The 22,432-nt window shown below is 40.9% G+C and overlaps 2 protein-coding genes across 7 annotated transcripts in view; one reads left to right on the forward strand and one right to left on the reverse strand.

The window, feature by feature from the left end:
• Positions 1-4,477, reverse strand: part of LOC106815261 (HAUS augmin-like complex subunit 6) — a 38,079-nt gene extending 33,602 nt beyond the window's left edge. For 2 of the 3 annotated variants that reach the window (XM_014819698.1, XM_014819697.1), the window contains exon 1: positions 4,211-4,477. In XM_014819698.1, coding sequence (XP_014675184.1) covers positions 4,211-4,300 — 90 coding nt within the window. In that variant the 5' untranslated portion in view covers positions 4,301-4,477. Of the gene's footprint in view, positions 1-4,124; positions 4,181-4,210 lie in introns of those variants that run through there. The other variant, XM_014819701.1, reaches the window with a different exon arrangement.
• Positions 1-22,432, forward strand: part of LOC106815262 (protein YIF1B-B-like) — a 28,788-nt gene that overhangs the window by 1,534 nt on the left and 4,822 nt on the right. The window contains exons 1-5 of one of the 4 annotated variants that reach the window (XM_014819704.1): positions 4,498-4,687; positions 11,254-11,352; positions 11,802-12,025; positions 16,838-16,942; positions 18,236-18,314. In XM_014819704.1, the coding sequence (XP_014675190.1) occupies positions 4,654-4,687; positions 11,254-11,352; positions 11,802-12,025; positions 16,838-16,942; positions 18,236-18,314 (541 nt within the window). In that variant the 5' untranslated portion in view covers positions 4,498-4,653. Of the gene's footprint in view, positions 1-4,497; positions 4,688-11,253; positions 11,353-11,801; positions 12,026-16,837; positions 16,943-18,235; positions 18,315-22,432 lie in introns of those variants that run through there. The other 3 variants (XM_014819705.1, XM_014819707.1, XM_014819706.1) reach the window with 3 other exon arrangements.

A 22,432-nucleotide genomic window follows, 5' to 3' on the forward strand; every position in this document is an offset into this window, starting at 1 on the left:
GGGGACAACATACCATAGACAGGTTTGCAGACATGTTGACCCATCAGTTACCCTGTTTCAACAGTCTCTACTACGACCCACTAAGCGTGGGAGTGGATGCACTCGGGCAGACAGATTGGGCACAACACAACAACTTTGTGAACCCGCCGTTTTACCTGATACAGCAGGTGTTGCAGGTCATAAAAGCGCAGAAAGCCTGGGCAACGGTAATTGCACCATTTTGGAAGGCACAGCCATGGATGGCCGAGCTGCAGCAGCTGTCGGTCAGTCCGCCAATATTTCTGCCACAAACGTCAAGGGCATATCTCGCCTTTGGGGCGATACCGGAACCGATGAAAAACAGAAGGTGGCGCCTGTGTGCCTGGAGAGTATATGGCGGGAAAAGTTGCGGAAGGTAGGCTGGTCTGACAGAGCAGTTGCTCAGGCACCACTTTGCTGGGCCGTGTCCACTTTGCATGGTTATAACAGAAGTTTGAATAGACTGCAGTCATTTTGTGATGGGAGAAAACTGCCATTTCCACCCGTGGATAGTGCGGGCTTGGCAGATTTTCTGTGCGCTACCGCAGACTCTTCGGAAAGACCTGCATCACGGTTGCGTACCGTTCAAACAGCGGTTGGTGCGTGGTATGCTATTAAAGACCAACCAGATGTGTTACACTCGTTTGACTTGCAGAAGCTAGTTGTGGCACTAACCAAATCTGGTACTAAAGTGCCTAGATGACACGTACTAGCATATTACCCATAACGCCGTTCAGAGACTTGTTTATGTCATGGGCATCGAATGATCAGTTGCCCATCAAAGACCTTCGGTTGAAGGCAATTACGTTGTTGGCACTCACGGTCATGCTTAGGCCGTCAGATGTGGCCCCAAAGGGCAAAGTCTTTGACTCGGACAAATTAAGTACAGAGAGTGTTGTTTACTGCGGATATGGTTCAATTTTTGGGCGATGGCAGCCTTCAGTTACGGTTACACGGCATTAAAAACGACACTGACAGAAAAGGGTTCACGGTTACTATCCCAGGTAGCACGGTTACTAAGCTAGATCCGGTTAGAACCTTACATTGCTATATGGAGCATACTTGTGACACCGAAAAAAGCAGCTCGCGACACCACCTTTTATGGTTATGTATATATGTATTATAAACAGAACTTCGTTGGCGAGAAGTGAAACAGTTCGTACTTCATAAAAAGGAGCCTCAAGGTCATGCGTGACGCGGCGGCCTTTGATGTACACGATCGATCGATCGCGTACTATATATATATATATACGGCCTGCGTAGCACGCGCGGCACTCATACACACATTCCCATCCCTGTATAAGGTTCTAAGGCATTTTATCGTTACTCCAGACAATTGCTGTTACTCAAGCAATAACGGTAGGTATCATGAAAGTGGGGAAAACACTGGAAAACTTAATAACTAATTATGACTTAACAATAATTACTTTAAATAAACAGGCGTTTAGTGCTCCTGACTCCGATCGACGTTTCACTTGGCTACAATTGGTTGAGGAGAAGGTGCGTGCAATCACTTTGGTTCGAACTACTACGCGACATTCATCCCAAACCTTTCTTCAGAACTGCAGCCATTACACAAACTCCTTGAGAAACAGGTCTGTTTCCAATGGGGGCCAGAGCAGGACCGTGCATTTCGTTGGTCAAAGGACCTACTACAAGCCGCTACCTTTCTTGTTTACTATGATCCAAATTAAGACATAGTACTGTCATGCAATGCCTCGCCCTACGGAATTAGGGCTGTACTAGGGCATAAGTTCAAAGATGGGTCTGAACGTCCCATAAGTTTCGCGTCTAGGACTCTGGCACCGGCGGAGCGCAATTACTCTCAGTTGGAGAAGGAGGCACTAGCCATTGTGTGGGGTGTGAAAAAGTTTCACACCTACCTGTACGGACAGAACTTTACGATTTACAATGACCATGAACCGTTAGAGGCTCTGCTCGGTGAGAAAAAGCCAATACCGCCGCTTGCTTCAGGCAGACTTCAGCGATGGGCGTTGACGTTGAGTGCGTATCAGTACATACATACATACATTAATTTACATTACAAACCAAGTGAACTTTTGGCGAATGCAGATGCCATGAGTAGGTTACCGTTACCTGATACAGAACAGGAAGTGTCCATGCCAGCAAAAACGGTGTGTCTGGTTGCATTCACAGACACATCACCCATTGATGTTGATATAATTAGCCACTTGACTGATCGGGATCCTGTGCTATCTCGGGTCAGATGCTTTGTTGACATAGGTTGGCCGGAGAAAAATGGAGAGGAACTCCAACCGTACTTTGCCAGGAAAGATGAACTGTCACTGCAGGGGGGTTATGTACTCTGGGGAGCTCGTGTGATAGTTCCTGCGGCCGCTCAAAATCGCATTGTTGAGATGGTTCATGAAGCTCACCCGGGGATAGTGCGGATGAAAACGTTTGTGCGTAATTACATCTGGTAGCCGAGGCTAGATAGAGATCTAGAGAATAGACTAAAAGATTGTGAAACCTGTCAAATCAGGAGACATGCACCTCCAAGGCAGGGTAAAAAATACACCGGAGCAATGAGCGATTCGCTCTTCAAACCAATGAAATCACTCCCATGAGGCTTAAGATAGCTCCCGTAAAATTATTCACGAGAGCTATTTTTTCCACAGACTTGAAAAAGACCTCCGGTAAAAAAAATGTTATTTTTTCCCTGCTCCCAGGACATTGTTACATCCTTGGGGATTTCCGTCGAAACCATGGTCGAGGTTACATGCGGACTATGCTGGTCCATATAAGGGCAAAATGTTGCTCATCATCGTAGATGCTTATACCAAGTGGATGGACGTCCACGGCATGTCGTCTAGTACAGCTGAGTGCACAGTGGAAAAGTTCAGGATGGCTTTAGCTACATTTGGATACGATTGTCACAGACAATGGAACAAATTTCGTTAGTGAAGTGTTTCAGATGTTCATTAGCAAAAATGGAATTATACACATCAAAGTCGCTCCGAAGCATATCCTGCTTCAAATGGCTTAGCTGAATGCGCTGTTCAGTCAGTGAAAGAAAGACTGGACAAACTAGATTTGGGAACAGTGGAGGTGAAAGTAGCAGGGGTAGAAATTAACTTTTGAACAAGGGAGTCCAACGGACTACCTACCCTCGAAAAGAGGGAGTCCGCAGCAAAATGAGGGAGTCCGCAGTCTGAGGTTCAAAATTAAAGATATTAACAATAACTCATGTGCTTATTTTTAGGCAGTGGCTACGGGAACGGTAGCCGTATCTTAATGTCTCGAGGCTACGGGTACGGCAATCACACTACGTATTCGCTGCAGCCGTATCTTAATGTCTCGAGGCTACGGGTACGGGAGTCCATTCGCTTTCATACTTAACGAGACAAAGATGGCGGCGGTGGCGCCAGATTTCGAAATAACGCCTTGGGAAATAAATTCACGATTTGAGAGTTTAGATGAGCTAGAACCCTAACCCTAAACCTAACCCTAACCCTAAACCTAACCCTAACGCCAAAAAGGGGCTTCAACGACCGACGGCTACCGTACCTCCAGCCACTGCGTTATTTTTAAGATTAATGCAGTTGCACGTCTGCCAATTTTCTTTGAATATTACTATTACTATTAGCTGATAAAATAGCAGAGTAATTCCAGCGAATTAGTTAGTATGGCAGAATTTTCAGGGAGTCACACGGACTCCTGCCTATGTCAAATCATGGAGTCTGACAGTAAATGTCAGACCATATGGTATTCTAACCCTAGCAATACCGTTTCTTGGAGCTAACTCAGTAAACTGAGCGCTAGCTCTAGTTTAACTATAGCCCGCGTACAGTTGCCTATGAAGTACTTATAAGTTATATAGCGCAGTGCTATGGTTCTTTTGCTTTGTCATTTGTATACATTGATGATAACTGACATTAGTCAGATAGCGGCATAGCCAGTTTTCAAATTCCCGCGCTTGAACACCCACTCTGGCACTCAGTTAGTAACTGAGTGCCAGAGTGGGTGTTCAACTTCAAGCGCGGGAATTTGAAAACTGGCTATGCCGCTATCTGACTAATGTCAGTTATCATCAATGTCTACAAATGACAAAGCAAAAGAACCATAGCACTGCGCTATATAAGTACTTCATAGGTAAATGTGTAGTTCAGTTTATAATCGCTTCTAAACGCAAAAGTCTGACGGGTTTATACAAGACGCACATAATACTTACCAAGTGTTTGTATACGCAAAACATCCGGCGTTGTCGGCACCAGCGTGACGTCATGTCCGGTGTAGCCGCCTGCCAAATTCTTCTTCTCATTTTATTTCTTGTTTCTTATAAATTCATCATTGTGCTAAAAACCTGATGACTATTCAGCACTCGGGTAAACTAATCGTGAGGTGTATCAAATTAACATCTAATAACATGTTAATAATGTAATAACACATCAAATAATGGCAATGAATAATTTTTGCAATTTTTACAGCGGCGCTAGCAACTCCCTCCTCCAGGTAGCGCTAGTAGTAGTATCGGCTACGTTGCCGTCTGACGTGAGAGGGTGAGTCTACTCTAAAACGAGGCTACAAATAGCAGATCGACATCGAAGCATAGATCAAAGTTAGTTATCTAGCACAATATTAAAAATCAAAGTCGGACACTGAAACGAAGTTAATATGGATCCTCCCACAGGTACTAGAAATCGTAAGTGTACGTTGCTTCCTATCTAGGCATGCCGTTCATATTATATGATTGTGGATGTTGTGCCTAAGAAAGCAGTTGTTGTGTTAATACACATGTTCATGATAGACCGAATAATTCGGCCCAAGGATAGAGAACATGGGTCCCAATAAAACCAATATGCCTAACCCTAACCCTAATTCTAACCCTAACCCTAACCCTAATTGTAGTCAGTCTAGCATGGAGTGACCTCCGGTTTATCTCGGTGGCGCACCGTGAGGTGGCGCCACCGTGTTGGTTGTTCTTGTTTGGTGCTACTCCATCAGCGAGACGTATTACCGAGATGGTAGAACAAATTTCTTCGGAACTAAAGGAAATTAGAGATTTGCTAACACCTAACCCTAACCATAACCCTAACCTATTATATTGATATAATATTATCTTTATATTGATGTAAATGACATTGGTTTTATTGGGACCCATGTTCTCTATCCTTGAACCGCTAAGGCCGCCCGTACGCCGCTATTGGCGCGAAAAAAAACCCAATTTTCCTTTCTAAATGGCTTTACCTTGCTACTGATATGTGTATACATTCACTTCAATCGTTATTTACTTCTTAAAAGATTGTTTTTCAGAAACCCCGCTTCATTAACTTTAGTAAATTACATTGGCCATTTACAAACAATCAGACCAATAACAGCGAGTCTTACAATAGCCCTGGTTCTCGCTTGTATCTGTGGCGCTGCAGGAGGCCTGATAGACTCGCTGTGATTGGTCTGTTTGTTTGTAAATGGCCAACGTAATTTACTAAAGTTAATGAAGCGGGGTTTCTGAAAAACAATCTTTTAAGTTCTAAGTAAATAACGATTGAAGTGAATGTATACACATATCAGTAGCAAGGTAAAGCCATGTAGAAGGGAACGGTAGGTTTTTTTTCGCGCCAATAGCGGCGTACAGGCCGCATTAGCAGCGCATGCATTTTGCATGCGATCTTACGAAATTTCAATGAACCCCGTTCTGTCCCAATATAACCCTCACCAAAATATAAAAAAAGGTTATATGGGACAGAATTATTCGGTCTAACATGTTCAATGATGTTGTGTTACACATCTCTGACTGAGTCTGTACTCGGACTGTAGTCAGTGACAGTGTCGCACTGAAACACGGTCCGTTTTTGTGCACAGTGAGTGGCATACGTGCGGTAGGACTATGTATCTTGTATCTTGTATCTTGGGGTCCCTCTCTTGTATTTCACAAGGCACTGATTCTCTCTTTGGAATGTGCGGGGAAATCCTGTAGATAAGGAAATTCTGTCTACAAATTAGCATTAATTATTTTACTTTCTCTGATTGATAATGCCTTTCTAACATATTCTAGTGGCAGGGTTTTAGAATTTTCGGGTCATCACTTTTCCAATCTTCAACTCGTTCCCCTTTATTATACCCTCCATATACCTTACAATTAGTAATTACATTAATATAAACGTTCCAAATTTAATTTTTTCCTTTCGTCACACAGGGGTAGAATTTAACTTTTGAAATCACTCGCAATTTTTTGCGAGTGGATCAAATTTCAACTCGCAAAATCCGAAACACTCGCATTTTTAATATAATTATTTTTGAAGTGTATAATATGATAACACTTCAATTAAAAAGGTTATCTTTTTAGTTACTTTACAAATGTTATATAATGTTGAGACAACTTTATTAAACCTGGCTACAAAGCGTGAAGAGAGAATACTCTCGGTAGCGACGGTCGCGCGAGGTTTATAATCGTTACTCAGTTTGTAGACAGTACGTGTTTATAATTTTGCAGAAATTGGTTGGTCTAGTTCCGTTATGACTTATGTTGACAACTTGTTACTTTTAAAATGCCTGGATATGGGATGTTTAGATTTTGATAGTCATCACAACAGATTATATGTCACTCGCACAAAAATGCAAGTGCTTATATTTTCTACTCGCAATTTCGGTAATCCACTCGCATTTTGCGAGTGTGCGAGTGTTAATTTCGAACCCTGGCACACAAATCACATATATCATTACTGTAGTTATTTTTAAAATAACTTTTTAAGTTTATCATGCACGTCTTAAGGCCAAGACACACTGCAGCGACAACGATCGACCGTAACGACAAACGACTTTTCAGAAAATTAGAAACTATTGTTTCCTATGAGCCATTGCACACTGACGCAACGGCGACCGACGACAACCTCAACAACAAAAATATTTAGAAACGTTTCTATTTTCGAGCGACTTTCGCCAGCGACACTTTACAAATGGCCAATCACAGCCGTTTCCATCGGCACGTGACATCGCCATTATGTCATAAAATTATAAACCAATGCTAGCCAGGAAGTAGACTGGTCCCCAGCGCTAAACTCGCACCGCCTGTCAGAAACAGTGGGGCCGCAAACCCGTCTAACCAAAACGTGCAAGGCTACGTCAGCCATCAGATGTGATTATTGTGTACGTTCGTATAATATGCTGCGTATATATTACTTTATTATATTATTGTTATACATAGAGCGGTTTTACAGCAATTTATTTAAAAGCAGCAGCAGGAGTTTTTTTGCCGTTTGCTCGTGTGCCACTGGCTGGGTGCAGGTCTGCCACTGTCTGCCACTGCTGGGTAAACTTTGTCGTTACGGTCGGTTGTTGTCGCTGCAGTGTGGATGCGCCAGTCGCCGCGACTGTTGTCGTTTGTCGTTACGGTCGGTCGTTGTCGCTGCAGTGTGGATGCGCCAGTCGCCGCGACTGTTGTCGTTTGTCGTTACGGTCGGTCGTTGTCGCTGCAGTGTGTCTTGGCCTTTACACCTAAACACAAAGCATGCATCATCAAATGACAGTTTTGTCATATAAGGCTTTAATACATAGCTTTCGATATTTATCATTTTCATTTTTGTTTTATCACCTGACCTCATGGTATCTCTCATAATTACTGTTTTTAAAATAGCCTCCACATATTTTTTCCCATTGTTTCTTATGTTGTGAACCAATAGTCATAAGTGACATACTTATGTCATACTCCTAGATTTCTAAAGCCTCATTTGCCCAATTACTTCCAATTTCTTTAATTTGTTCTAAAAATACTCTTTTCATTAATCTGTCATTTTCTAACTTAATAATGTATTGCAATATTTTATGCAATGTATTGCAATGTATTGGATGCAATGCATTGCATTGGATTGCAATGCATTGGATTGCAATGTATTGCAATCTTTTATTGGTATTATTCCACTTTCTATTCTTAGTGCCTCTAGTGGTGTCTTGCTGTGCGCTTCGAATATCCTTCTTAAAAACATTTATTTTGGAAATCCTCTACCATTTTTTTCTCTTTCTTAGCCAGATTAGTAGAAGTTTCTCTATTATTTAGTAGTGACGGCACTACAGTGCATTCATAAAGTTTTTAACACGTGCTTCTATTGCATAGTTTTCAAAATTTTGTTTATTAGCCATAGATAATTTATATGACTTCACTCATCATAAATCGATCTTTATCTGTTCTTTGTTTTATCATTTCTTTATATCCTTCTTTTTCACTTAATATCTCGGCTAAGTATGTAATAATGTATATTTACTACATCTTTTTATTATTTGATCTCCGAGAAGAATCTGTTTTTCTTTGCTATTTGGGCATTTGTCTTCATATTAAATTGTAGCAATTTTTCTTCAGCCAGCCTAGTACACGCTTGAGCCATTTTTGTCATGGTCTCAGGGGCGTAGCTACGGGGGGGCCTGGGGGGGGGCACGTGCTTCCCCCCACAAATTTTCTGTGCTTCCCCAGGTCCCCCCCCCCACTGAAAATTCTTGCTTGATAAAAAAAAATTTGAATTAAAAACAATGCCGTTAGAACAGTATAGTACAAAGAAAGAGGGTTCGAACCACATCTCAGTAAAATTATATATTGTGCCTCCCCACGAAAATGTAAGGCCCCCCCAGTGCTCCCCTGCTGAAAAAATCCTAGCTATGCCACTGCATGGGGTCCCAATTTCCAATTTCCAGGATATCATTCATATATAAAAGAGGCATGATTTCTATTGAGTTCCCATACATGTAGATCGGTGTACCATAATTATGTACTTGTTGGTCTAACGTGATACAACATAAGATTGGGCCTAACACAACTTGACGCACTATTTCATCGATTTCAAATGTTTCAGATAGTCCTACAGTCCTACACGTGTTTTAACTGCTATTGTGGCCTTTTCATTCATTTTTAGCTCATCTGACGAAGTCATATTTCCCTTCCGCTCTATAACTCGGCCCCTAATGGACCTAGCGCTACCGAAACCAGGTCACTACGACCTTTATTTGACCTTTGCCCTTAATCATATTTCCCTTCCGCTCTATAACTCGGCCCCTAATTGACCTAGCGCTACCAAACTTGGTATACTTACACATTTTGGGGAGAATGTGTGTTGCATACAAAACCAAGTTACTGCGGCTTTTATTTGACCTTGACCTTGACCTTGACCTTGATCATATTTTTCTTCCGCTCTATATCTCGGCCCCTAATAGACCTAGCGCGACCAAACTTGGTTTACTTACACATCTTGGGGAGAATGTGTGTCGCGTACCGAAACCAGGTCACTGCAACCTTTATTTGACATTGACCTCGACCTTGACCTTCATCATATTTCCCTTCCACTCTATAACTTGGCCCCTAATTGACCTAGCACGACCAAACTTCGTATACTTACACATCTTGGGGAGAACACAGGGGATACATGTAGTTGGCGACAACTGTCAACTGTCTTTTCTAGTTTTAATGTGCATGTAAGTTATTCTCGGCTTTGTTGTTTTTCTTTAATTCTAATTTTGAAATTAATGAAAAGTAAAGTAGAAGCTCACTCGCCACAAAACAGTTTTATAGGTGAGAGAAAGCATGAAATTTCATTGTTATTGACGGGAATTGTTTAGAGATTTTTATAATCATAATTTTGTATAATTTATAAACAATTATGTTTTTCTAGGCCACACCTACAAGGCAACACCGTTTAGCATTTCTTTAGGGTTTATCTAAAATAATAATAATATATTATTATAATCAGAGCTGTAAGTTCTGATTTTTGACAGAATTCCGATATTCTGATATTTTCAATAAAGATTCTGATTCTGTGAGATGGCCTGAAATTGCATCTAAGGGCACTGAAAATTCAAAAAAGTCTCTTTTCAATCTCGAGCACCCCTGCCTATGCAAGGACATGCCATGTTCCCTTCGCAGTGCCATTTGCCCTCCATTCAGTGGCCCACGGCCACTGTTGGACATCGGAGTGTCTTAGTCTTACTACTTTCCTATTTTTTGGACAAATACCACATATATATATATATATATATATATATATCAAGAGCTAATAATACCTAGAGTGTACAACGGAAAAACGGGAAAATAGTGCTATTTCACGACACATTATTCTACTTGCCTGCGAGTCTAGAATAATTTCATGGTATTCGCATTAAGCAGCAATTCTTTGCTCTCTAAAACAAGACCAACCGCTTGTCAATAACGATACTCCTAGGCGGAGATATCGCTCCTAAACCTCCCTCCCACATGCCAAACGCCGCCTCGAATCCACTTCTGCCAGCATCCTACAACGCGGCTAAGCGTTGCTTCGTGAAAGTTCGGTTTTTCCGCGATAAATTTATGAATGAACGGTGCTTCGGTTATCAATAGGTGACATTCGGGGCATCGCCCTATGCCCTTATCTTCCATTATCTTTCCTAGCACGGCTAACGCCCGTCATGATGGAGCCGGCTCCATCAAGTTTTTACAACGCAGCTCAGTTACTAAGTGTAGTGAACAGTACCAAATTTGGGCATATGACATCAATTATCAGCGCTCCAAGTGGTGGACGGAAACGATAGCCAAAATGCTTACCCGCGTGTAGGATGCTGGCAGAAGTGGATTCGAGCGGCGTTTGGCATGTGGGAGGGGAGGTTTAGGAGCCGATATCTCAGCCTAGGAGTATCGTATTGACAAGCGGTTGGTCTTGTTGTAGAGAGCAAGGAATCGCTTTAATGCAATACCATGAAATTATTCTAGACTCGCAGGCAAAGTAGAATAATGTAGTCGTGAAATAGCACTATTTTCCCGTTTTTCCGTTGTACACTCTAGGTATTGGATGGAGCGCGGAGAATAATACTATGAGTTATAGCCTATATATATATAATTTAATAATTATAATATAAGAATATAATTATTATTATTGTTTTTTCATCCTTATTTTATATATATAGTCTATAGACTAGTATATATATAGTCTATCAGAGAAATTATTCAATCCTGTTTGTGTGCTAATAGTAATAGTAATATCATACGTTCAACAGAAATGTAAGTGCAGTCATTCTAAAGCCATGACTGGCTGTTGAAAAATGAAATGAAAATGTAATGAGCATTTTCTTAGGGACAGTGGTAGAATATGGTTCAGTAACGCTTGATCATGGTCTTGTGAAAGGGACGATCGTTGCAACTTTTACAGGATTTGGGAAGTTTGAGCTATTCCATTTCTTTATTATTTTTAGGATGAATAAGATCATCTTGCTGTTTGAAGTTGTAGAGTATTGTTTGTTATATGGTACGAGTGTAATTTGCAGCTAAGAAGTCGAAGCAGCGGAGCAAGAGGCATCAACAGCCACAGTTATTTGATGACACAAGTATGCATCCACCCGCTGGCACATATGGACAGTCACCTGGTAAGCGTGCAGTTAGGGTCATGTATAGGGTGGTAAGTAGCTAAACGAACAAAACTATTGAAATTTAATAATATATATGTTAATAATATTACTTGATTAATTATTTAAAATGTGGTCAGTGAATATGATAGATTGTATCATGGCTGCCATAAAAATATAGAATTCAGAGACTTTTTATATTGCATAGTGTTATAACACATGGATTAGTGAAAGATCCTGTTAATCTGATTATTTCCTTAATTGCAAAGATATTGCCTTGATCAAGAACAACAGTATAAATATGTATTATGTGTACATGTTCTGACACCATATTTAGTTATTAGTGTCTTCTCTTCTATCATTGTCTAAATTGCTACATGTATGTAAATATATATCCGTCACGAGTTTCCTTACACACACCTCGTAAATAGGCAAGTTGGTTTAATGCCAGCATATGCATCATTTTGCAGGCTATCCTCAAACCTATCCACAAGGCTATTCACAGGGTTATCCACCACAGCAAGCATACATGGCACCTGGTACAGCAGGTTACCCTGGTTACATGCCAACCGGTCATCCTTCAGAACCTGCTCAGCATTATGGCGAACAGATTTTCAACGATCCCATGGCTGCAATGGCCGTGCAGTATGGATCAAATTTGGCTGGCCATGGCAAGGAGTATGTCGCCAAAAATGTGAGTAACTTGCCAATCGGAACTGGTTGCCTTTTTGTCTGAATCAGGTGCATTATGGGTGCACTTGTTTTGAAGGCGCCATTTGCAAATTAATTGTCACTATAATCAAATATGGGGTCATTCTGTGTCAGATCACCCAAAGGGTTACACCTTACCCTTTTCAAATTGGCTAAAATTTGGTTTATGGGGTAATTTAGGCTGAAAAAGCTGAAATTTCAAATTTCAGCTCCGTCGGACGAACGGTTTTCCCGCTACGACATGCCCTTTTTTGGCCAAAATGGGTGCACCCGTCAATTTTCAAATTGTCATATCTCTGTAACCACTGGGCCAAATTTGTTGATATTGGTGTCTTTGGAAAGCGAATTGCATCCATATCTGCCATTATTTGTTATGAAGAAGCAGTATACAGTTTGATGACCTTTTGACCTTTACTTTGACCTTGAATTTGACCTTGTGGATCACGTAACCTTGAGATGAACTTCATTGAAAATTATACCTCAACATGTTTTCTACATAATATACAAAAATTAGAGATATAATATTTTTTGTTTGCTTTCCAGCTCTTCTCAAAGTTGGCATACTAGGTGCAATAACGCCTATTCCTATGCAATGCTGTACGTGTAGGCACATATGTATACCATTCCAATCTATTTTTAAGATACCAAGTTAAACCCAAACATTGGCTTTGCTGTACATAACCTGATTGAGAATGACAGGTGGGGATAACATTCTAAATGACTATTCAGTCTAATGCAAAATCATTATGTTACCATTATGATCTCATTTATCAATAATTCATTGATCATCAATGATCCAGTCCGGATGCACACTTGAAATCCTCGCAGCATCGTTTTCTGAGATAAAGTACTTTCTGGAAGAGGATGATGTTAAGAGATGGGGTGTTGATTGTACACAGAATATCATCTTCTGTAACCCAGCATTGATCTGTTTCCAATGGCCATTTGAATTGCTTGGTTGGTCCATGAGGGTGCATGAAATTGATGTGGTAGTCACCAAACTCCTCCGAAATTTCGTCCATCATGCCAATCCATGGAAATTCGTCATAATTGATAAAGACAGCAGACAAAGTTTTGTTCCTTTATTTCTGATTGCACAGATGGTTCTGGTTCTAGTTCTGCATCATTACTGTCTGAAACATGTACTAAATCTGCAGGGCCAGCTTGGTTACTCAACTTGTACACATGTAGCGTAGAGTTGGAGACTGGAACAAATCTGTGGTATTGCAGTGCCCCTTTAATCGTTTTCACCATGTCAAACCCATCCTTTAACTCTGAAGCTGATTGAGTTACATCCTCTGGTGTCACACTGAAAAACGTGATACCAGAGATCTATATTCTCCACACAGAAATCCATAATTCCGTCCACTGTCAGAATCTGGTCATTATATGGGCGCTGCAGACTAGCCTTGGTGACTAGTCGCTTGACAGTCCCTCCTATACCGTCACAGGCACTCTTGCCATGTGATGTTGCAAAGAAGTTCTATTCCGCAGCCAATCCGAAATCCTCCTTGTGGTGACAGAGGTTTATAAAGTTGTTCTTGTTTTTGTACTGCCCAGCACAACCATCAGTGAAGTAGTGGATTTTTTGGACTAAAGCTGAACCTACAATGTAGAACTGGTGCTAACAGTATGGTGATCAGTGCTAGAATGAGGCATGGTATGTCAGGTATGTCAGGAAGCTGACAAGGTCATAAGCCATAATTTTACATTGGTCTGCATTGTTCTATGTCCATTGTTGGCTCAGCTCTAGTCAATCATGAGGACACCCAAAACACGCATGGAAGAAACACAATTTTAGACAATTTTTATGATTGGTTTTTATTGATATGCAAAACAAATATATATTACCATATGCCTGTTTGTTTTAAAGTTTTGTAGAAACCATGAGATCACTTTATGTAAGCAGTATGTCATCATCTAGATCAAACAAAATTGATCACCATTGCTGTATCAAAGGAAGATTTCATCAAATTGAGAACATGGCAACTCGGATAAAAAACTGACATGCCATAGTTCAAATTGTATGCAGACCTATATACAATAGTACATACATGGTTACATTTGCATCAAGTATGCCAACTTTGAGAATAGCTGGAAAGCAAACAAAAAATATTATATTTCTAATGTTTAACTCATCTGACATAGTCAGATGCAGCTTGTAGAATCACATGAGCGTGCGTCCGTCCGTGCGTGCATGCGTCCGTCCGTGCGTCCGTCAACAGTTGGACACAAATCTAAATTTTTCGACGTACGGATTCGAAAGTCGGGACGTAGGGGGGTAAACCGAAAACGAGTTGGGATGTCGAAGCTGGTGGTCAAAGGTCAAAGGTCAAGAGGTGTAAAAGAAGGGGGAACATTCCCTCCTTAACTTAAGGTATAGGGAGGAAATGCAGAATTGCGGCACAAATCTAAACGGCTCGACCTAGGCTCATGATAGTCGGTGTATAGCATCATGGTAGGAAAAGCCATCACTGTGTCGAAATTGGAGGTCACAGGTCAAAGGGCAGTGGGGGAAAGGTCAGATATGACATTTTCTGAGGACATGGGCTAACGGACAGAGTGAAAACTTTTTTGTTTCAGCACTGACCTGGAGGTACCATTTTTATCACTTTATTGAAAGGACATGAAATGTGCTTTCAATTAACGTGCGAATAGTAAGTGTCTGATAACCTTTTGACCCTCAAGAGGTGGGTTAAACATTGATCCCTGAACTGCCTCAATGATGTCACAGTCATGGCACATCCATAATCTGGAAACCCAATATGCCTCGATAGCCTAACGGCTACAGCACAGGATTATTACTCAGGTCCTTGGATCGAATCCCATCAGATTTTTTATTATTTACCTGTTTTCTGTATTTTTCTATCTGAATTTCACACGTTTTCCCAACCGTTTTGATTCGTACCAGTACTTCTTGCGTACCAAATGTATATAGTGTAGTAAGACTAACATATATAACAGAATACTTAAATATTATTTTCACCAATATGTGCAATGATCTGCATTTCAGATTAGTCATATATCATCATCTCTTGTGTGTGGTTCTCGCTCTCTCGAGATGCCATCGACCAGTACCCTGTCTCTACACTATGTTACCTTTGTCTACATGTCGAGACATGGCAATAGTCTAAAACAATTTACTTTATGTAAACATGTGCACTTGTTTTCTGGCAGCATTTCAATATTTTGTTGGCAAAAAGTCTACGTGTACTCATTTTTAGCTCAACTTGACATCGTCAAGCTGAGCTATTGCCATGGGTCATCGTCCGTCGTACGTCCGTCTGTCCGTGTGTACGTCCGTCCGTCCGTCCGTCAACATTCGGCTACGGTCAACGATAACTCAGGAACCGTTTGACCCACATGTTTGAAATTGGGTATAGTTGTTACTGCTATGCTCCCATATTGAACGTCCTATTTTGGAGCACGCCACCCGACATACTTTCGAGCCACGGCAATTTTTTTGGCAAAAAATGGGAATTGCCATTAGTCAGTTCAGGTTCAACGGATTTTGCTCATTTTTGGTACATGTGAATGAATAAGGACTGGCCCCAAAACATACCACACGGGTTTTTATTTATATATTTTTATTATGCAAATTAGGTAGATTTTGGCAATTTCATTATGCATTTCAGTGTCTGCCTACAGTCAACGATAACTCAAGAACCTTTGACCCACATGTTTCAAATTCCATACGGTTGTTACTCCTACGTGAGGGATTTGAACGTCCTATTTTGGAGCACGGCAGTCGACCTACTTTCGAGCCACGCCCACTTTTTGGCAAAAATGAAAATGGCCATAAGTCAGTTCAGGTTCAACGGATTTTGCTCATTTCTGGTATGTGAATGAATAAAGGACTGGCCCCCACATGTTTTGATTTTTTTTTTTAATTATGCAAATTAGGTAGATTTTGGCAATTTTATTATGCATTTCAGTGTCTGCCTACAGTCAACGAAATTTTTTTTTGTAATTGTGTAAGACTAGCCCCAAAACAGTTGTTACTCCTTCATGGGAGAGATGACAACGTCCTATTACGTTATTTCATCTAACTGGTTAACAACTCTACAATCATACCTATATACGTGTAATATTGTGTTTTAGATTCTTCGTTACAGTAATTTGACTGGAATATTTTATTGTTTTTATTTGCGCGATATTCGAAAACCAAAATGGCGATCATTTAGGCGTAGCTCCATCTCCCGTCAAGCTTTCAGACTTTCAGATCTGAAACATTTTTCCCGCATCAAAACTTATGTATATATTGTTTAATCAAGAGTATATAATGGGACATATGCTATATAATGGGAGTTCTCCCATATATACGCTTGCTTTATATATCTCCCCTCGCTCTTCTATCACACCCAAGGTGAGCTACAGTGTCATTGACACTCATTTTATTTCAGGGATGATAATTTTAAGGAAAACATTGCTATATGACCAATGATTATCTTGAAAACAAATATTATATACGTCTTTAATTTTCTCGGATTTATCCATTGCTTGTCACTTGACTAATGTCCCCGTGCTAAATTGAGGCTGTGTGTTTAACAGTCTGTGCTATCACTATGAACCTAAAGTTCAGGGGACCGTTGTCAGAAACATCGTAAAGTTCATCGCCATATTGAAGGGTAAATTGTTATAACATAGACCATCTTGTAAAATTTTGTGGAAATGGCAGTGGAATTTGCTCCAAATATGTTAACCACAGAATTGCTCAATGATATAGCCGTAAATGAGGTAAGAACCACATCATTTTGGGGGCGGATTACACACGTCGTATTGGTTTTCATTACAGATCGACAAATATGTTCCAGTCTCACGGCTAAAATACTATTTTGCTGTTGACAATGGTTACGTCGGCAAGAAACTAGCATTGCTGTTCTTCCCTTTCTCCCACATGGTAAGTTTTCCCCAAGTCGTTTTCGTTAGCTCATTTTATCTATTTGTGGCAAGTAGTAATCTTGTAAATGTGTTTATGTAAATAATACTGACCCATAAAGTTGTTTGCAGTTTGGCCTTGCACTCTGTAATTGATTGATGTGTAGATATACTGTCTATTAATGACTACAGTCACATGCCATGGATAAGTATAGTACTCACAAGTTTTTCTCCCAAGTTCACTTCTGATTATGTCTTGAGACCGTCCAGTAATGTTAAAAATTGTTCTACTCATCTGAATTCTTTAAATTGTCTACGTCACGAATTTTCTATGGTAAAATTTGTAAAAATTTTGTTGCAATTTTTTTTACATTAAAAGTAAGAACTAATGGGACTAAACGTATCGTCAAATTCTTACCTGATAAGATTGTTTCTCAACTAGTTAAAAATCCAAAAATCTTGGACGATTTGATATTAGTGTTCCTAACATTAATTGCTTGCTATGGGCTATGTCTGAGTCACGAGTGTGTGTTCACATCGAACAATAATAGTAAAATAAGAAGTATAATGCAGCAATTTAACCATAAAAAGTGAACAGAATTACTTATATTTTGTGAAAAAGTGGAATTTTTTATTTTTTTATTACTATTTATGGTGGCGTAATCACTTTAACGACGTTTGTGCACATGAGTAAGTTCCTGTACAGTATCAGAGAACATCATGGGTCTACTAGTAATAAGTTTCTAAAATGGAGTCAGCTACCACAATTTTATTCTATTAGAGGGACTGATACTGCTGTTACATTCCTGGAGGGAGTCAAGGTGTTCCATTTCTTAATGAAAAATTAATATGTTCACACGTGCATACTTCTATATGTGTTCATCACTTATAAATATTGCCTTTTTCACTCCCAGGGGACTGCCTTACTTTCTTAAATTATATACTACACAGAAGATTACTATCACACACATTGCACTTAGATTATCATTGTTTGGTGGCAGCACAAGCTTGTTATTATCAAATAACCATTGACAAGTTACAAAAAGATGATTTCATTTATTTTAATTAGAATTGAACTGCAAATATCAGTGTAAATATAGCAAAATGAAATCCAGATTTAAATGCAAATAATGCTAAAGGTTAACAGTAGTGGTTTAATCTAACAATCACCAGTTTTCTGTCTCCTTATCAATGTAATTTGGTCACAGCATGATGATTAGTTTGGGGAGTATTAGTTCCAGAGTAGCAAGAACACTCATGAATATATTTAGAGCGTGCGTCAACTTTTTGAATCTGCCTTCTTACTTCTTTACAGGATTGGTCTATTAAGTATAACCAGCATGAGCCTGTTGCACCAAGATATGAAGTAAACGCTCCTGATTTATATATACCAGGTAAGATCAAAAGCTTTGTTCGGGGACAGCGTTCGAAATTAGTGCCGACCCGGAGGCCCGAGGCCACCAAGTTTTTGCTTCGGCCACCATCTTTACGAAACTGCCTGTCCTCCCAACACTTTTTCCCCTCATATTACGCTGAAATACTACGGTTATTCTAATACGCTCCATTCCTGAGCGTAGACGGGGTATCCAAAACATCCAGATGAGATGGGATACCAGAAGTGTTGCCGAAACGAGGTGTTGATCGTAACCGCTGAGCGTGGATCTTGCGCGCAGTTCCGCGGCAAGGCGCATGCGACCGCGGGAACGTCCTACGAAAGTATACAGCACTGGCAGCTATGGATCCGTGCGCCGAATGCATAGGTCGGCGCACGGATCCATAGCTGCCAGCAAACAGTCCGGAATTTTAGCGGGAGACACAGAGAGCAGACATGTGGGACGTGGGAGGAACTCGCCACTTAGATGGGGGGTCGTACAGATGGGGGGCGAGAGCGAAGCTTTTGATTTCGCCGTGGTTCCATTTTCGTGTGGTCTTAGGCGTTTTTACTATAAGTTCCAAACATAAAAACTTCGAAACATAATAAAAATCGGACCATTATTTAATGGAAAATTTGATAAAATAGTGCTACGAAATAGTATGCGGATTGTGCGCCCAGTTAGCTCTTTGAAGTCTCTTTCACATCTCTTGGAGCTAGTAGTAGTACTAGCTCTAGTAGTAGTACTATACTATATAGTATTAGTACTAGTAGTAGTAGCTCTAGTACTATAGTAGTAACTAGTAGTAGTAGTACTAGTAGTAGTAGTAGTAACTACTACTAGTACTAGTAGTAGTAGTGATAGTACTTAGTAGTAGTAGTAGTAGTAGTACTTACTAGTAATTATTGTAACATGTACTTGTAGTAATAGAAGTATTCGTAGGTGTGGATACAATTGTATGACCCTGAGTGAAGACCTGTGTAAACACAATTTGTTGTGTAGTCGAGTAAACAGTGTCTCGTCATGCTCTCTATCGTTGCACCGAACTGTCGACCAGGTACGAGTCTAGGTTATAGCCGGCCGCCGAGATGCCAACACGCAAAGTGCTCGCCAAATGCTATGCATATAGCCTCGTTGCACCATCTATCGCACGCCATATGTACTACACTGATGTACACTGATGCACAGTGATGTCAACAAAAAAGTTAAACTGGTTTTTTTACAGGAAACAAAGCGCACCGAGTAGCCAAAAATTGTGTACGAGCACTTCGAGAAAATGTCTAGCTACCTGGGTAGTGAAACCCGTCGTGCAGTGGCCAGAACTGCTCAATGGACCGATTGCAGAGTTTCTGCGTTTATAGTGGACCTGTTCATTGCGTAGAATCGGTGCAGCATAGTTGTGTTAGTGTGCCGCTACGCGGTATTTTTCGCGCTTCCGGGAATCCCGCGGATATCCGGGATGCCAATCGTCTAGAGCCGAGGGCATGAACTCCCTCAGGCGCATGATTCGCCACACGAACAAAACTTCGTGACAGTCTAAGAAATTGATTGTGGCATGATCCCAGTGTTTTTATGACCGCATAACAATAAGTTCATATGTCGCAGGTGTTATCGTGGGGAGTGAGGGCATGACCAGTGATACCTGACACGCACGTAATTAAAGCTGTTAACTGAATTCGTCACTTTTCTTTACTTAGAAAGTGGACTATTTTTAGCTCATCTGACATAGTCAGATGCAGCTTGTAGAATCGCATGAGCGTGCGTCCGGCCGTGCGTCCGTCCGGCTGTGCGTCCGTCCGTGCGTCCGTTCATCAACAGGTGGGCACAAATCTTACCGCTCGACGTACCGGTCACGATATCGGGACGTGGGGGGGTAATACGAAAACGAGTTGGGATGTCAAAGTTGGGGGGTCAAAGGTCAAAGGTCAAGAGGTGTAAAAGAAGGGGAACATTCCCTCCTTAACTTAAGGTATAGGGAGGAAATGCAGAATTGCGGCACAAATCTAAACGGCTCGACCTAGGCTCGTGATTAGCGGTGTATAAGCATCATGGTAGGAAAAGCCATCACTGTGCCGAAATTGAGGTCACAGGTCAAAGGTCAATGGGCACAGGGCAGATTTTAGACATTTTCTGAGGACATGGTGTGACCGAGCGATTGAAAAACTTTTTTGTTTCAGCGGTGACCTACCATTTTATGGCTTTATGAAAGGACCATAAAATGTGCTTTCCACTGACGTGCGAAGAGTAAGTGTCTGATAACCTTTTGACCCTCAAGAGGAGGGTTAAACATGGATTTGTTGTCTGTTAACAAAGGAGTGAACTGCTTTGCTATTAGAGCCCCCTCCTCCACCCCTCCCCTTCCCCCCCCCCACCCCTCCCCCCGCCCCTTCCCCACCCTCCCCCACCCTCCCCTACCCTCCATCTGCGATAGTGGGCATGTCCTAACAATGATGTGTACGCAACTGCGTGTCTGCATATCTGCGCCTAACAAATGTGGTACTACGCACGACTGAAATTTTACGTTTATAACCGTACGCAACAGACCTCAGATGAGCCAGACGCTCTGCGGCTCTTGTTTAGCTCACCTTGGCATCGTCAAGCTGAGCTATTGCCACGGGTCGTCGTCCGTTGTATGTCTGTCCGTCCGTCCGTCAACATTTGGCTACGGTCAACGATAACTCAGGAACCGTTTGACCCACATGTTTGAAATTGGGATAGTTGTTACTGCTATGGGAGAGGTTTGAACGTCCTATTTTGGAGCACGCCAATCGACATACTTTCGAGCCACGGCAATTTTTTGGCAAAAATGGGAATTGCCATTAGTCAGTTCAGGTTCAACGGATTTTGCTCATTTTTGTATGTGAATGAATAAGGGCTGGGGGTTTCATATTTAAAAAAAATTATGCAAATTAGGTAGGTTTTGGCAATTATATAGCATATTATATAGACAATCAGATAACAAACAGTCTGTGGTGTCACACTCGTCTGGTTCGTTTTACAAGATTTCATTGACAATATCTTTAATGCAAAATTGGTATTTCCTCTCCACCCTGCCGATAAAACGTCTATATTAGAGTAAAGTTTTACAAAACATGTCGGAACGCAGCATAACCTATTTATTTCGACGCCATCGCTAAGAAACATCAAAGCGGGTATAGCGCCATCTACCGTCACAAATTGTGATTCACTTTGGTTTATAAATTATTGTTGTGCGATATACAGATGGCAATCGTGTGCTACCGCCTAGAAAAACTCATACGAAGTAAACACTTCCATGCAACCAATTAACCTTTGACAAAAGTTGTTTTATGGGCAGCTGCAGGGAAACACCATTGTCACATGGTATATAGCAGCTACGTGGAATAAGCGTATCCTCTCAATCTTACACGTTACACATCGGGCGCTCCGCTTTTAGGCAGTGCCTAAATCTGAATACTATAAAAACGTTAAAGGCGATCATTTAGGTGTAACGCCATCATTCGCCCACATCTCAGACTTTCACATCTCAAACATTTATTTTCACATAAAAAATTACACATAATTATCAAGAGTATATAATGGGAGTTCTCCCATATATACTCTTCGTTTCTATAATGTACGTCGATGGTTGCTCAATTAAACCTGACTCACTCACTCATTTGTGTCCTTTTTTGTGGTGAGCTACAGTGTCATTGACACTTTCATTATTTATATCTAGAAGCAATGTAAACTGTATCAAGATTCTATAGGCACTTGTAACTTTGATCTATGCATGGGGGTACCTTGGACTGGGGAGGAGAAAAACGAAGTAAAACCTTTCCCACAAGCTCCCCCGACATTCCTAGAGCTTTTATTTGTTTGACCAACTCTAAGTTACATGTATGCTGTTAATGCCAATGGTTATTTTTGTATACTATTTTGATACTCACTGCTAGTAAATAAGCGGACCACCAACTGTTGTGCAGGACCACCAACATTCTGAAGTTGGTGGTCCTGCTGTGCACTAGATTTTCAGCCAAAATTCGAACCCTGTTTGGGGATGTAGTAGGACGCCCGGTCTGGCTTCAACTACATAATGGTTTGTAATGGAAATGACAGTATTATATTAGAATTTGTGAAATTTAGGACAAAGGATATATAAGGATATATAGCGTGAACAT

This window comes from Priapulus caudatus, unplaced genomic scaffold (assembly GCF_000485595.1).
Source record: "Priapulus caudatus unplaced genomic scaffold, Priapulus_caudatus-5.0.1 Scaffold1075, whole genome shotgun sequence".
NCBI classification, from domain to species: Eukaryota; Metazoa; Priapulida; class Priapulimorpha; order Priapulimorphida; family Priapulidae; genus Priapulus; species Priapulus caudatus.